Below are 15,824 nucleotides of genomic sequence, written 5' to 3' on the forward strand. Positions count from 1 at the left end.
CCAGCAGTGTAAGTGCTGGGCTAGTGGTTAGTGTCAGTGCTGGGCTAGTTCCCGGAGGTGGTGGTTCTGTGTTTATGCTAAGGAGCGGGGGAGGGAAATGTCTCTGCCAGTTTCTTTGTTGTTCCGGAGGGGTCTCTCTGTGAGCTGCCCCTCTGGAACAGGTCTGAAATGAACAACTAACCTCTTCACTGTGTGCCCCAAGCGCTCTTCAAATCACTGTTTCCATGCTGTATGTCCTTGGACTGTCTGCCCTGCCTTCTCTCCAAAAGCAACCCCAGTGCCTTGGGGCTCTATCTGAACCAAACCCACTGACCTTCAGAACTCCAGACTTTAAGCCCCATTGGTTGCAAGAACTCAGGAAATTCAGTCTCTCTCACTTTCCAAGCCACTTGCTATGGGGATTTATTTTCTTCATGGCTCCCACGTGTGTTAGTCTGTCTCTTGCCCTTCTCTGCAACAGCAGCTCCTGGAGTCGTTTCTCTCCCAAACCACACATCCACACTTCCTACCTTCTTCCATGTGGCCCTTCTCTGCCTTTAGTTGTGGAGTCTGTTCTGCTGGTCTTCAGGTCAATTTCTGGGATATTTAGGATAATTTGACAGTTATCTAGTATGAGGTGAGCTTAGGGTCCTCCTACTTCTAGAAATGATCTAGATATTTAATGAATTTAACTTATCATTTAACCTAATTCAGCAAAACTTTAAGGTTTTAGGTTACCAAAAAAAAAAAAATTGGGAAAATTACATAGACATAAATATTCTTGAAAAGTTCATTTATAAACTTTTATCTTGTTTATATCTAATTTACTTGTTCTTGATAACTATGTTTAGATGACCTATAAAAATGGTATTAAACATTAGACAAAGTCAGCCATTATCCTAAGCTATTAATTTTTGTTGACAGATCTTGGAAAGGACAACATGAACTTATTTGGAGGCTACTAAACTGAAGTAGAATAGAAGTTTTATATTTAGTGTTGGTAACTTTAAAGACATGTCTTTTTAATTAAGCCATCCACCTTAAACTAGCTTTTATATCAAATATTTTTTCAAACCATGTGACCTTGAAAAATACTTGAGTTAGTTTCTTTCTTTTTGAGAGTTTTAGAATACACAATCCTTACAAGTGTTTGCCTTCAAACCAACTAAATAGAACTCTTTTACAAATTAATTGTAGCAATACCACCCAGAAGTAGAAAATACCACAGAGCTACAACACATAAATATAGACACACATGAATATAGGACAGATAGCCCTTATAGTTTTAAATTACTGCCATGAAGTAGGTACAGAATTTACTAGTTATAGTTATAAAAGTTAGATCTCAGTTTTTCTGGTAGATGGAATAAGGTTATCAGTCTAGATGGCCAAAGCTTTTTTAGTATTTGTGAAGACACTTAAGATTTGAATTTCTCCTCGGCAAGTCAAGTTCCAAATGACCTCTCTCTGCCCCTTATGTTTTTTCTTGACAAGAATTACCACTCTGAAATTTGTATTTTAAAGAGATGGACTAGAAAGGATTTCCTAGAAAAGATCAGTAGAGTGTTGAACATTTACATCTTAAAGACACAGGGAAAGAATGCAAGCTTCTCCTAGAAGGACTCTTGTTCCCTTAAAGTCAGAATTTTTACACTTAGAAGTCTTTTGAGATAGATAGGGGATTGGCAAAAAGGTTTGGTAGTCTTTGAATTGTTTTGGAACTACACCTCTGATCCTGTAGAGACTAGATTTGTGAGATAGGGACAGCTATTTTTAATTCCTATAAAAATGTCTTCCTTCTGGGTGCCTGGCTGGCTCAGTCGGGAGGTAGATTGTGCAGCTCTTGATCTCGGGATTGTGAGTTTGAATCCCATGTGGGGTGTAGAGATTACTTAAAAAAAAAAAAAAGTCTTCTTTCTCTCTGGGTTCATATAGCTTAGGAGAAAAGTCCTTAAAAAATTCCTCTCAGGCTCTGAATATCAGTTTCCAATTTGACCAAATTCCTGATTATAAAGGTATTAAATCCTTTCAAATATTTTGTCAGGGCAAACGGTAAATAATTCTGGCAGTATTAAATAACTTCATGGATCCAGGACGTGCCCTCAAAGAGGGTATAAAAGATACCCTCTTCAGAATATTTAGAGTCACTCCCCATGACAGCCAGAGAAAGAACCAGCAACCTGCATACTCCAGACAGGCAGAAAGCCAAGCCAAGTTCTCAGGATATATGGACTGGATTTGTGATGCAGGATTTCTTTTCCTTCAGTGCGCGCGGCTCTTGGTCATGCTGCTTCAAAGAATGAAGAGGTAGACCAGCTGAAGACTGGGGGGCAGCAAAGCAAAGTTTATTGAGTGATAGTACAAAGCTCCCGAAGAGGGAGGTGGGCCTGAGAAGGTTGCTGCCAGAGTTTCTAAGTCTAGGGGTTTTTATGAAAATGTTGGTGGGTTGTTTAAATCTGATTAATCAATCCTCCATGCACCTGTCACCCAGTCAGGTTTTTGTCCACACGCTCATCTATCTATCAGGTAGTTGTTCACAGGGGAAAAGGATGGAGGGCTCCTCCCAGGGTGGTGTAAAATCCTTTTAAAGGTAGTTTCCTCTTACGGCTGGGGTGGGGGTGAGGGGTGGGCCTTGTTGCTGCCTGCCTTTCTTCCAGCTATCCATTATTTGTAAAGGAAGGGACAATGTGAATTTTTATTCCTCTCTCAGCTGGGCTCAGGAAGTGATATATTTACAAAAACTCTTGAGGATTCTCCCCAGGTTTGAGAAATTATTCAGCTATGGACTTTAGTTTGGCCTTTGACCAAGGAGTGAAGTGCCTATAGCCTCAACTGGTTTTCTTCTAAAAGTAACTGTTTAATAGTCTCTTTAGAGTGAAAGGCAGTTCATAAGAGGCTGATTAGGATCAGTACTCAAAAGACGGAGGGGAACAGTAGCAGTTACATCAGTTTTAACAGTCTTGTTTTAGGTACTTTTTCTCATTTTCATTAGCTGTTTACGTGAGTCTTTTAGTGAGACTATTTTGGAATTTTGAACCTTTTGGAGGCTTCTGCTTGCCATTTAAAACAGATATCCCGTTCTGTTTAATTTGGGAACCCTTGCATTCAAGGGCACTTCTTAAATGACCTTATCTAATTGGAACATTCTCCATCACGACCATTGTAATTCTAGGTTCTTTTTAGTCCTTTATTTCTGTAGCTGTTCACAGCTTCCAGCACCATAGTTTTTAGACTTAAAATAAGCAGGTATGCCAGAAGGTGGCACGCTTGATTCTGTAGAATTTAAGGACCCCCAAACTAAGCCTTCGTTTACACAAAAAAACAAATATGTGTACCTTAACACACCAGTAGTAAGTAAGAGTTGTTCCTGTGGACTAGCCAAGAGAAGACCATGGGCAAAACCAGCAATTTACTGGGTGGACTAAACCAGCAGACTCCATTCAGGGAGACTATGGACTGGAAATGGGTAAAGGATTAAACCACCAAACCCTGGTAAATGGGGAGTTCGGACTGGAACTGGGGAAGGAATGCCAATATGGAATTGCAGAATGAACCAAGGGCCAAGGACTGGTGCTCTGTTAGAGGGTCCTGTTTGTCTAGACCTGTTAACCCTGGATTAGGAAGCTAATTAGATGGGTAGCTTAAATGCAAAAAGAGTGGAGCTGAAACCAAGAGGGACTTACCAATGGCCCTTGGAAACAGTGAGAAAGACCGAGAACTCAAATGAGTTCTTGGGGCACCACGCCTATGTTTCTCCTGTCCCTGAATGCTGTCAGAAGTTTGCTTTGGATCCTGATGCTGCCACCAAATGTGTTTAGAAAAAAAATTCAGCCAAGTAAATTTGAAGATTTAATTGGATTTCTTAAACTGTTCATGAATGGGCAGCATTCCATCTAGCAAGTAGAGGGGAGCTCCACTGAGTAAATAAGAGAAAGACTTTTAAAGGCAGAGAGAGGGCATTTTTAAAAAAGAAAGGAATTTATTAGCAAGATATGTGTTGTTTAGGTAAGGTTGCCTGGTAAAGAGAGCAGAAGGGGGGTCTATCAGTAAATTCCCTAGTATTGACCAGGAAATTCAATGTTGACTGGTTAAAGGTGACATTCCTGGGGGGCGGGGGAGGGTTGGTTGAAACTGCAGTTGGGTTAGGAATTAAGTCTTGGTTTGCTCACTTGGGTCCTTAAGTTAAGGCACCATTTTGCATTTTGGGCCTGTGGTTTTCTTTTGAACAGGAGTAGTTTTGCATGTGTGTAATACTGTGTCCTGCATTCATCATGAAGCTCCTCAAACTTTACAGACTCCGTTAATTTAGCCCCAGCCTGGCTGATGGTTAGGGCATGTAGGTCCATATCCAACCAGCAACATCAGGTAGGTTCCTGTGAAGGAAGATAACTGGAATCTCAGTGCTATCGTTCTTCAGATGTGCCAAGATGAAAAAGGTGGGAATCTATGCTCAAAGACTTTTTTAAAAAAAATAATTTCTTTTAATCTTTTTTTTTAAGATTTTATTTATTTAGCCATTATTTCAAATTTTTTTTAAATTTATTTTTTTGATCTTTTTTTTTAAAAGATTTTATTTATCCGAGAGAGAGAGAGAGAGAATGAGTGAGAGAGAAAGAGAGATTATGAGCAGGGTGGGGGGGGGTAGAGGGAGAAGCAGACTTCCCACTGAGCAGGGAGCCCGACCTGGGGCTCGATCCCAGGACCCCAGGATCATGACCTGAGCCGAAGGCAGCCACTTAACCAACTGAGCCACCCAGGCACCCCTCAGATAATGTTTTTTGAAGGCTAGTTTTAAATTGCTTGAAAAATACTAAGAATACACTCGAGAAAGATTAAAATAGTGTTTCTTTTATTCATTTATTTGAGAGACAGAGCATGTGGGGGAAGAACAGAGGGAGAGGGAGAAGCAGGCTCCCCGCTGAGCAGGGAACCCAATGCGGGACTCGATCCCAGGACCTTGATATCATGACCTGAGCCAAAACATATCTACAGTTCAGACTTTTTCCATGTTAGTTTGGCTTTGGTTGTATTTTTGTATGTGCTTAGTATTGACTTCACATTATAGTAGTGATACAATCTTTTAATCTAGAGGGACTAAAACGAGATATTTTTCTTTCTTTTTTTTTTTTTTAAAGATTTTATTTATTTATTTGAGAGAGAGAATGAGAGAGAGAGAGCACATGAGAGGGGGGAGGGTCTGAGGGAGAAGCAGACTCCCTGCCGAGCAGGGAGCCCGATGCGGGACTCCATCCCGGGACTCCGGGATCATGACCTGAGCCGAAGGCAGTCGCTTAACCAACTGAGCCACCCAGGCGCCCCGAGATATTTTTCTAACCAAAAATAACTAATTCCTTCTATACTTGATTTTCTTGAAATAGTAGATTTTGTGTGATGTGCTGTGATCTCTGCGTTTCAGGTACTATGCTGTGATGGTAGCCATGTTCTTCACTGTCAGTGTGGTGAACAACTATGCCCTGAATCTCAACATCGCCATGCCCCTGCATATGATATTTAGATCTGTGAGTGCTGCCGGCTTACTTATGTATGTTGCTCTGGGAAATCTAAGTGGGTCGATTGAACACTTGACGAAAGTAGAAAGGTCTTATAACTAGTAGAGTCTAGCGTCTAAGCATAGGTCTCCCAGATGCATGAGCAAAGACTGGCTTTCATCTGTGCAGTAAGGCAGAGAGTGGACAGTTGACTGTCATCCCTCTGAGGTCTAACAGGTGATCAATAAAAGGAGCTAAAATTTCCCTGGGAGGCAGATTTTATGTTTCATTTCCCTCATCTGGTTGATTTTATATTCAGACTTGCTATGAATGTTACTTATTTCTCATCACTTTTGATTTCTTTCATAAAATTACATTTACTTCTAGTACATAAAATTGATACTTCCCTTTTTGATTTTTTTTTTTTTAAAGCAAGAGACTTTTGAGACCATTAAGTAAAGGGAAATTCTTATTTTTAAAAACTATTTATTTTAGAGAAAGCGTGCCCACACACAGGTGCAGTGAGGAGCAGAGGGAGAAAATCTCAAGGAGACTTCCCGCTGGTGTGCAGCCTGATGCAGGGCTCAATCTCATGACCCTGAGATCATGACCTGGGTCGAAAACCAAGAGTGGGAGGCTTAACTGACTGAGCCACCCAGGTGCTCTAAATAAAGGGAAATTCTTAAAGATTTTTATTTGAGAGAGAGACAGAGGATGAGGGGGAGTAGTAAAGGGAGAGGGAGAAGCAGGCTTCCTGCTGACCAAGGGAACCCGATGCAGGACTCAATCCCAGGACCCTGAGATCATGACCTGAGCCACCAGATGCTTAACTGACTGAGCCACCCAGGCGCCCCAATAAAGGGAAATTCTTGATGAAGGTGGGGTTTCTCCCAGAGCAGCAGTGACTTTTTCCTTCCTCTCACGTTTGGTGGGAGATCTGTATATAAATAAGAACAGGGTGCTCCCTGAAGAGCAAGAAAACTTCAAGGGGAATGTAGTTAGGATTGCAGAAGAATGCAAAATTGGTGACCATTGGAATTATAACATTTCTGTGTAGTCTGAGATTTCTGGGAGATTAAAGGTGCTATCTTCAAAGGGACTTCTCAGAGCTAATTATACTTACAGAGATGACTTTCAAAGTACGGAGCACATCATAGACTTTCAATAAACCTTTGCTGATTGAGCGACAGCTTTCTAGAGAAGAGAAAGATCCCTGCACGCCTACTTTCATTAATTAAAACCGGGGGTGAGGAGAAGCCTAGCAAAAGCTCTCATATATCAGATGGAAAATTTAACAAAATTAAGTCTACAGTATAATTTCTGCTAGCCTTAGTTTCAGAACTCTGACCAGTATTTAGAGAATTGATCATTTTTATTCTCATTGTTATCTTCAGAAGGTTTTATTAATTTACATAATAGATTTGTATGGTTTATACTTTTTGCCATTATAAGAACAAGTGAACCTTAGTAATTATTCATTCTAACCCTCCTTTCTGGCTCTTTTTCCTGCTTGTCGGTGTTCTTATTTATCTTGAATTATTTTCTTTCCCTGGTGCACTAAAACTGTTACTATTGTCCTTTTACAGGGTTCTCTAATTGCCAACATGATCCTAGGAATTATCATTTTGAAGAAAAGGTAAACAATATACTTTCATATTTTATGTGTAGGAAGGATATCCTGAGCCCCATCCATAAGCTGGATTCCTTCTCTCATAGTGGTGATAAGTTTGCTCTTGATCATCCAGCTTTTGTCTTTGTTCTCTCCGTGACAGTGCTGTGCGTCCTGAGGCAGTGGACCAGGTAAGGGGCCCCCCTGTATATATGGAGCGGCATTTCCTCTGTGTAGAACGAAGTAGCTCTTGTCACCACGGAATCTTCAGTAGCATAGTAACCTCCAAAGCCAGCTGATCTAGAACTTCACTGTCCCATGTGGCCTCCGGTAGCTGCATGGGACTATTTACATTTAACTTTAAGTTATTTAAAATTAAATAAATATTTAGTTTCTCACATTTTAAGTGCTTAGTAGCCACATGTGGCTAGTGGCACCCATTTGGAGAACCCAGCTATGGGACATTTTCAACTTCACGGAAGTTCTTGGACGACGCGGTCGTAGAAGGTGTTCATCAGTACAATGTGATGAACTGACGATACCCATGTTAGAAAGAAAGTTCCTAACAAAGACCCAAATGGCCAAGAAGATGGGGTGAAAACTTTCAGGACTGTTCTGTGTGGCTGTCACCAGTGCCTCTCTCTGGCATATGGTTGGGAAATACCAGAAATGCCTGGGATACTTTCTCAAAGTATTTGTCTGCCACCTTCGTTCTGAGCCTTACCCCTTACTCCCAAGGAGGAAGGACGTTGGGGAGCGTCAGCACATTCAGTCTGGAACATTCCTCAGGGGAAGTTCACCCTCACTGTTAAGATCACGATGGTACAAGCTCATGCAAGCTTTTCTCTGTATTCAGTGTCTAGCCCCAGTGTTAGAACTAAATAAGAACAGGGTGCTCCCTGAAGAGACGGTTGAATGAGTGTTAGAACTCTAGACCAGCTTAGAAAGTGCTGCCGATTAAGAGTGTGGGAACCCCGAGTATTTAAGTAATAAGAGCAGTGTCCTAAGAAGGACAGTCGTCCTGTCCTGCTAGGCTCCTTATCGTGAACACTTTATCTTCTGAGGCTTATGTATTCCCCAGATGAGTACAACTGCAGTTGACTTCTTTTCCAGGTCTCCACATTAAGTGTTCATATGTAATGGGTTTGTTACATTGAAGTGACTGCTAAGCTTCTTGGTAGTGTAGACTTGACATTGGGACAGACCTGCGGGCCTTCCAACCTTTGATTTTGCTCATAATAGGGCTACAAAAGAACATATTATAAAAGGAATGTATTCTGCTGATAGTGCTCTGAAATGTCAGGGGCCTTTCTTAAACATCTCTGTTTCCCTGGAGAAGTTGTTTTGGGTCTGTCATCTTGAATCTATCCAAGTAAGCCTTTTTGACTCTCCTTGGTGTGTATCACCCAGAGAGCAGGAATTTCCCTAAGGTGACCGTCTAATATCAGGAATTAGTAAGTTGTTATCTTCTTTTGTGTATTTTGAGCAGAGCCCCTTAGGTTCATAGTGTGTTCCTCATTCTGGGATTTGAAGACCAAGTCTATACTTACCTGAACCTGCCCCTTGTTAATTTTTAGGCCTGAGTTACAAACCTCTCTCTGTCTGGATCTTTCCAGACTGAAGAGTTCCCTTACTTTTCTGTCTCCTTCCTCAGGGCCTATTACCTCATCCTGCCTCTGTCCACTAGCAGGTTGCTCTTGGCCCCTGATCTGCTGCTTAGCTAGTCCTGTTGGCCTTTTATGAGGTGATGTGATCAGAACTGTGCAAAGTGTTTGACTAGAAAACCTTGGATGGTTCATCCTGTAAATTTAATTCCTTTTCATTCTTGCCTGAGGCCTTCTGCTTTATCAGTAAGAGCCCAAGAGGGATGTTAATGATGTTGTTTTAGTTATTATGAAATGCCACTGTTCTTACTGCTAGTAGTCCTGTTAGTGTAATATTTCTTCTTTTATCCAACTGTGCTGACATTTAAAAACATTTAAGTCATTCAAAGGTGTTAAAAATATCCTCTCCCGACAGTGGACAGTTGAATGATTTTTTTTTTTTGAGCCTTGCGTCCTGCTATTTGTCTCTGATACTCTGTTCTTTCTCTTGTCTGGTGTGTCTCTGACACTCATGTTTGGGCCCCTGAAGACCAGAAAAGCCACAGGAGGCAGTTAAGATCTGCCCAGCTTTCATTGGGACTCAAGCAGAATGGAATATCATATCTGGTCTATGTCTTTTTTTGTTTTTGTTTTCTGATGAAACATCTCTCGGTCCACAAACTAACAGAAACTATTTTAAGCAACACTAAAAAAGGGTGTTTAGTCATTAGCACCCTGCTTCCTTCATGTGTGTGATACTGTCAGCTGTATTTTGGTGATTTGTGCTCTTATGCAACATTTGACTGTGAGCATCATGTGGAAATTCGTATCGGTGCTTTTCTTTTCTTAAGGTGTCCTTGTTCTTGTTTTTGCAGATACAGCATGTTCAAATATACCTCCATTGCCCTGGTGTCTGTGGGGATATTTATTTGCACTTTCATGTCAGCAAAGCAGGTGGTAAGAATCGCTTCACAAATCATTTCTATTCACTGCTTGCCGTGGGGGCCCCGGTACTTTTATTGATACGGTACATTTACAGGCTTATGCAATAGAAGGATCCGGGTCTCTGCAAGAGAGTGGAGGGGACTGGGTAACGCAGATTGTTCCTTTCTACCCAGGCACCTTGCATGTAGTTCTGGTCTCTCTACCTGGTGTTTTTCTTTCCTTCCTAGACTTCCCAGGCCAGCTCGAGTGAGAATGACGGATTCCAGGCATTTTTAAGGTGGCTACTAGGCAAGTACAATAATTACAATAAAGCTAATTGCCTCTGCAGTTCTGTTTGCTGAGTTTTCTCCCGAGAAACAGGTTTCTTGGTAAGAAGCTTTGGCTAAACAGATTATGCCACAGAAGAGAGAGGCACCTGGGATCACCTATCTCTGAACTTTGGTGTTCAGAACATGAAAAAAAGAAAATGTCCCATGTTCAGGGTGGTGTGTTCTACAATGTGGATCCACGATTTCCTTGGTTGCCACTGGTATAGAAAGAAAAGTGCATGTCAGTTGCCTGTCCCGCTTTCTGGGAGCGAGTGCTTCGAGTGTCCTCCTTTTCTTCATGATCTATCTCCCGAGTAGAAGCGGTAAATTTCCAGGGGACTCATTTCTAAATCTTAGATTCATTTTCTTCATAAGTTAGCTCTTCCATAATGAGTGTTCCCAAATCTGACTGATCATCAGAGTCTCCTAGGGAATTTTTAAAAATGAGTATCTCTTTGTGGAATTAGCTGTAGAGCTTTGGCCTCGTGTTGTCGGATAGGAGGGGAAACTCTTTCCAAGTGCAGCCAGTAGCAGCAGGAACAGATCGAGACTAAGCTGCAGAGAAATAGCAATGAAAGAACTCGATTCTCCCTGCTGCTTGGCTTCGAAACTTTATCCCTTCAGGTCGCTCTTCACATAGAAAAATCTTTAAGAGCTGTTAGAAAACACTTCATCCAATAAGAAAAATTTGCAGAGGATATGAACATACAGTTCACAGGGAAAAATTAATATCTGATTATTAGGTTCAGCCTCAATAGTTTTGGAATCAGAGAGATGCGAATTGAAACCAAAATGTAGTACCTTTTTATTTTTGGCCTGTTAAAATGGCAAGAAAATAAACGATTATTCTCATTGCTGCTGAGGATGCATTTTTGTATAAACTGTTTTTGGTAGAAACTGATACAGCCTTTCTGGAAAAATTTATGTAGTGAGTTTTAAAAATGTCTACAACTTTTGATTCTGTAATTTCATTTAGGAAAGTTTATCCTAAGGGAAATCATCAACATTTTGTTTAAAGATTTATGTACAAGGATGTACATTGATTTGAATGGTGAAATAATTGGAAGTAATCTAATCATTCTCATGTTGTAAGACAGTTAATATGGTCCCTCCACGTGATAGAGTCATGGAGCCATGAATTCATACCGTTGAAAAAATTTTAATCACTTGAAGGAAAATCCAAGAAAAAGATCATGAAGAAAGCAAGATGTACAATTGTATGTTCATTATCCTGTTTTAGCATAAAATATATACATAAATATATAGAGAGAGAGAGAGAGAGAGCGCAACCTATCAAGGAGTAGGTAGTGATCCTGTGGTTGATTTTTATTTCTTTTAAAAATTTTGTACATGTTCTACAACTGGCTTGTAATTAGTGTAGAACAGTCGGTATTCTTGAGGAAAACATCTGGAAATGAGCAAATCTAGTATCTTGTAACCTGATTTTTGTTTTTTTTTTTAGGAATTGGGGCACTGACTTTTGCACTTCTGATGTCAGCAAGGATGGGTATTTTCCAAGAGACCCTATACAAACAATTTGGGAAACACTCCAAGGAGGCTTTGTTTTATAATGTAAGCAATTTCTTGAACCTGAGGAAGATAAAAAGTACTGAGTTGTAATCTGTTATTTCAAATGAAATATGCATTTTTCTGATGTAGTTGAAGGACCAAGTATTTTTAATAGGCTACTAATGTGTATTCTGAGCCACAGTTCTCTACATGAGATGATCATGATCAGTGTGAACCTAGCGTGTCTGCTAACCAGGAACAAGTCTGGGGATGAGAACCTTCACCACCACCCCCATGTTCCGGAGATGAAATCAAGTTAAAACCACTATGGAAATTTGGAACAGGAAAATAAGTTCCAAAAACAACATGTCGAAGGGGACGTTGCCAGGCAGGTGGGCAGGCATTTGAGAGAGGGGGGAAGAGGGGTGAGCGCAGTCCCTCCAGGGAGCTCTCTCTACTCGATGGGAGCGTTCATTACCTACTTCTGTGTGCTTCTGCTGCTTTTTTGGAAACTGCTGAGCCAGAGCTACCCTCTCTAACTGTGCTCTTCCTCCAGCCTCTCTCCTATGGAGAGAACATCCACAACACAGCCCCTCAAGGTTCCGGGTGGTAGAGATGCCTTCGGCTTCAGTGTTCAGGTGGAGTCAGATGAGTCAGATGTTCCTTCACCGCCAGCTTTTTGTACTGAAGTTGCAGACAGTCCGGTTGAGATACTTAACTGGAGCTGGAGTATGTGGCTGGGAGTTTAAAAAATAAGGAACGGTCTATCTGGTTCACAGCTTTCTTTGTGAACAGTACCTGGCACAGAGCAGCTGGCCCGTAACATTAGCTATGATCCCATACTGTGGTGCTGGTGGGCTCTTGTCAGGCACGTTCACCTCTGCTTACCTGTCATTTCCGCTCCTCTTCGTCCTTTTTATCCTTGTCTTCATTTCATTTTCCCTGATCTCGTATTGTCCTCAAACCTCTTTTTCCCACAAGTTACCTAAACTCCCTGAAATCGACCTTTGCCTTCTTTATAATTTTTAAGTCCTTCTGTTGGCTAAGCCGTTTTCAAAAGTAGCAAAATGTAGCAAATCCTATGGGCCGAATGGCTGTGAGTTCAAACTTCCCTTTTGTTGGAGGAAGGATGCTGGCTCCGTTTTTTTGTTTAGTATGTGGTGATCATCTGACTCCATTCCGTAAGGGCAAGAACTGCAGTTTGGGGTCAGTAGCGCGCTGGACAGTGTCACCTGGTCCGAAGCCCTGGATACATTTAACCTAACGAGTCTGAATTGCTTTTCTTGATGCAGTTTCACGAGTTGTTTGACAAGCAGTAGTAAGTCATTGTAAAGCTGCTTTACACATTGTATCATGTGTCTGTATTTAAATTTACATGAAATCTTTCTTCCCATAGCATGCCCTTCCACTTCCTGGCTTCATCTTCCTGGCTTCCGATATTTATGACCATGCAGTTCTGTTCAATAAGTCTGGTGAGTGGGATGTTATCAGGTAGAATTACCTGACAGGTTCTGTGGCCACCTCTCAGTTTTGCTATTGACTTGACCACTGCTTTTTTTCACGATCTTATCCAAATCACTGCCCTATTGGGAGCCATCCCCCCTCCACCTCTTGGGGATACAGTGCTGTTCAGCAGCAGCTACAGCGGCAAAAGCTTTTACAGGTGCTTCTCAGTCATTTGCAAACGATGGAAGAGAGTATCTTCAAATTTTCTGTTTTGCTTTGGAATTTGTGTGCTTGCATTTGCATGTGTGGAACATTTGATGCTTTGAGAATGTAAAAAAATAGCGATACCCCCCTGCAGAGGTGGGCCCGTGAGAAACTGGGCAGCCGTCCAGCTCTGTGTGTTCCTCCTCTTCCTTTGCTGCTGGTGAAGGCGGACCCGCTCCCACACCCCGTCCTACCTCCTGTGGAGCGAGGGGAAACAAGAACCACAAGGGGGCTCTTTTCCAAGATACAGGGTAGGTAGGCAGCAGGAATAAGCAAAATTAGTTCACATGTCTACAGGGTAAGTTAGCTATTGTTAAAGGGGCTGTTTAATCAACTAGCTATAACTTGAAAGGAATTACTTATGTGACTATCGACTAAAAGACATAGTGTGTACACAGACACATGAACACACAGGAACAAATAAACGTGTAAAATTAAGGCTTTATGTTGCTCGTATCTAAAATGGCAGGTGTGTTTTGTGGTAGGGGCAGTATGTGCCCTGTTAACTTGTTTGCCCTCAGAACCTGCGTTGGGAAGTTGTGAATGCTTCGTGTTGGAGTTTGCAATGTTGCCTGTCCCATTTACCCACCGAAAGTGTGTAATGAAGGTAGTGTGTCAGGAAGTTTTTAAGGCTCCAAATTACTCAGTCATTTCTGGCTTTTCTTTTCTTTTTTTTTTCCTGAAGATATAATCAACACATGGCCATTTTTGACACAATGATTTTTAAGGTCTCTTGAGAATTCCCACATAACGAAGGGCTACTGACATAAACATATTACCAGATTCCTTGGGATTGATTTTGATTTAGTTACTAGAATGCTGCTTCTAAAAGTCACAGGGATGGGTATAAAAGTAAAATCTTTTTTAGAGTCTGCCTTCAACATCTTCAAAATCATCCCTGAGTTAAGTATATGCTTTTTTCTTTCTCTGGCTTGCCTTGAGGTTATCTCAGATGAACCTGTTATCCTTGAATTTGTTCAGAGAATTGAATATCCACCTAAATATTTTGAGTCCTACTGATGGCCTCTTACCCAGCAAATTGATACAGTGGATCTCTGAAGCTATTAAATAGTAATAATGCTTGTTAATTTTCATTTCAGTACATGCTAAGTGTTTCAAAGACAATGGAATACCAGACTATGGGGATTAGTCTAGACAGTTATATTACCTTTCTTTATATATACGTCTTTTTATGTTTTGCACAAGAGAAGTAACATTCATTTACTAACCAGACCTCACTGTCACTATTAGAATTTCCTAGGTTATACTGTATAATTCAACTCCCCAAACAACTGAGGAATTTTTAAAAACGGATCTTTTGAGGATTACTATGTCCTTACTCTTTGATCTTGCATATTTTATTTCCTCCCAAATATTTACTATGCAAGCCTCATAACATAAGAATGTATTTAAAGGAAGAAAAGTTACAGTTCCATTGCCTTAGATGTCAGCTAATTTCATTTTAGCAGTTTCTTTCCAGATACTGTTTACATATATTCTTACATAGTTGTCATCCTGTGTAGATAAATTTTATACTTGCTTTTTCACTTGCCTTCTTTTTTATGTGAGTGTATATAATCTTCATGATTCTTTTTTTAATCAGATGTGTCCTGCCTCATTTAGTGGAAGTTCTTTGCTTACACAGCCATTGCTCTAAGATTAGCCATTGAGATTGATTCAGTGTCTCCTCATTGTAAATAGTACTCCCATCAATGGAGAATTCTCTTCTTCTTTTGAATTCATGAGGACTAATTCCTAAGAATGAGTATAAATAACTTGTATTGTCCTTAATATAAGCATTATGAAATTGATTTTTAAAGAACACACCCCAGTTGATACTACTGCCAACTGAGTGGCTGCCAATTCCACTACCACCTTTCCAGATTAGGGTTTTGTAAGTTTTTAATTGCTGTTTTAATAGAGTATAAAATGGTAGAGCCTTGTTCAGTTTTGAATTCTTCAATTACTAGTAGGATTGAGTATTTCCAAATGGCATTTAGTTATGGGTTGTCTTTACTCGTGCGTCGATTGTCAGTTAAGACCATGTCATTTTTAACTTCTCTGTGCCTCACAGTGTTTCTTTGTAAAGTGGGGTCGTAGTCAGGTGGATGGTGAAGAGTTTATTTTACAGGTAAAATAAATAATTTAAGAAACCAGTGTACATCTAAAACTAATGATGTAATGTATGGGGATTAACATAAGAATTAAAAAAAAAAATTTATACTTAAAAAAAAAAAACAACCAGTGTAATGACTCTTAAGACCGATGTAGTCTGGAATCAAGGCAAGTAAAGTGGTCTACCGTCTAAATCTACTTGCAGGGGAAGTACTGTTGCTGTCTCTGTTATGTTCAGTCTCCATTAAGCTGTCAAAAATATGACTGTCTCTCCTCTTTATCTTTGCAGAATTATATCAAGTTCCAGTCATTGGTGTGACAGTGCCCATCATGTGGTTTTACCTCCTCATGAATGTCATCACTCAGTATCCTTTGCACTCCTCTGCCACATGGTCTGCTCCATGGTCTTTTGACAGAGGAATGTTTATTCTTCTAACGGTGTGGTGACATGAGTTTAGTTTCTGCCTTGATCTGTTCTGTACTACCGGAGACAGAGGTGGCTTCGTGGGGGGCCAGAGAGAGGTTAGTGCTGCAGGAGGTCAGTAAGTCACTGGGCGCCATAAAGGAATTGCTCTGG

At 40.7% G+C, this 15,824-nt stretch overlaps 1 protein-coding gene across 1 annotated transcript in view; it reads left to right on the plus strand.

Annotated features, from left to right (window-relative positions):
* The window catches only part of SLC35B4 (solute carrier family 35 member B4), a 37,916-nt gene that overhangs the window by 15,798 nt on the left and 6,294 nt on the right, over window positions 1-15,824 (plus strand). Inside the window, exons 3-9 of the mRNA XM_045864242.3 lie at window positions 5,396-5,498; window positions 7,055-7,104; window positions 9,536-9,617; window positions 9,833-9,893; window positions 11,376-11,485; window positions 12,819-12,894; window positions 15,537-15,612. Coding sequence (XP_045720198.1) covers window positions 5,396-5,498; window positions 7,055-7,104; window positions 9,536-9,617; window positions 9,833-9,893; window positions 11,376-11,485; window positions 12,819-12,894; window positions 15,537-15,612 — 558 coding nt within the window. The remainder of the gene's footprint in view (window positions 1-5,395; window positions 5,499-7,054; window positions 7,105-9,535; window positions 9,618-9,832; window positions 9,894-11,375; window positions 11,486-12,818; window positions 12,895-15,536; window positions 15,613-15,824) is intronic.

This window comes from Mirounga angustirostris, unplaced genomic scaffold (genome assembly GCF_029215605.1).
Source record: "Mirounga angustirostris isolate CCGP_5_RB_7025 unplaced genomic scaffold, mMirAng1.0.hap1 SCAF_12, whole genome shotgun sequence".
NCBI classification, from domain to species: domain Eukaryota; kingdom Metazoa; phylum Chordata; class Mammalia; order Carnivora; family Phocidae; genus Mirounga; species Mirounga angustirostris.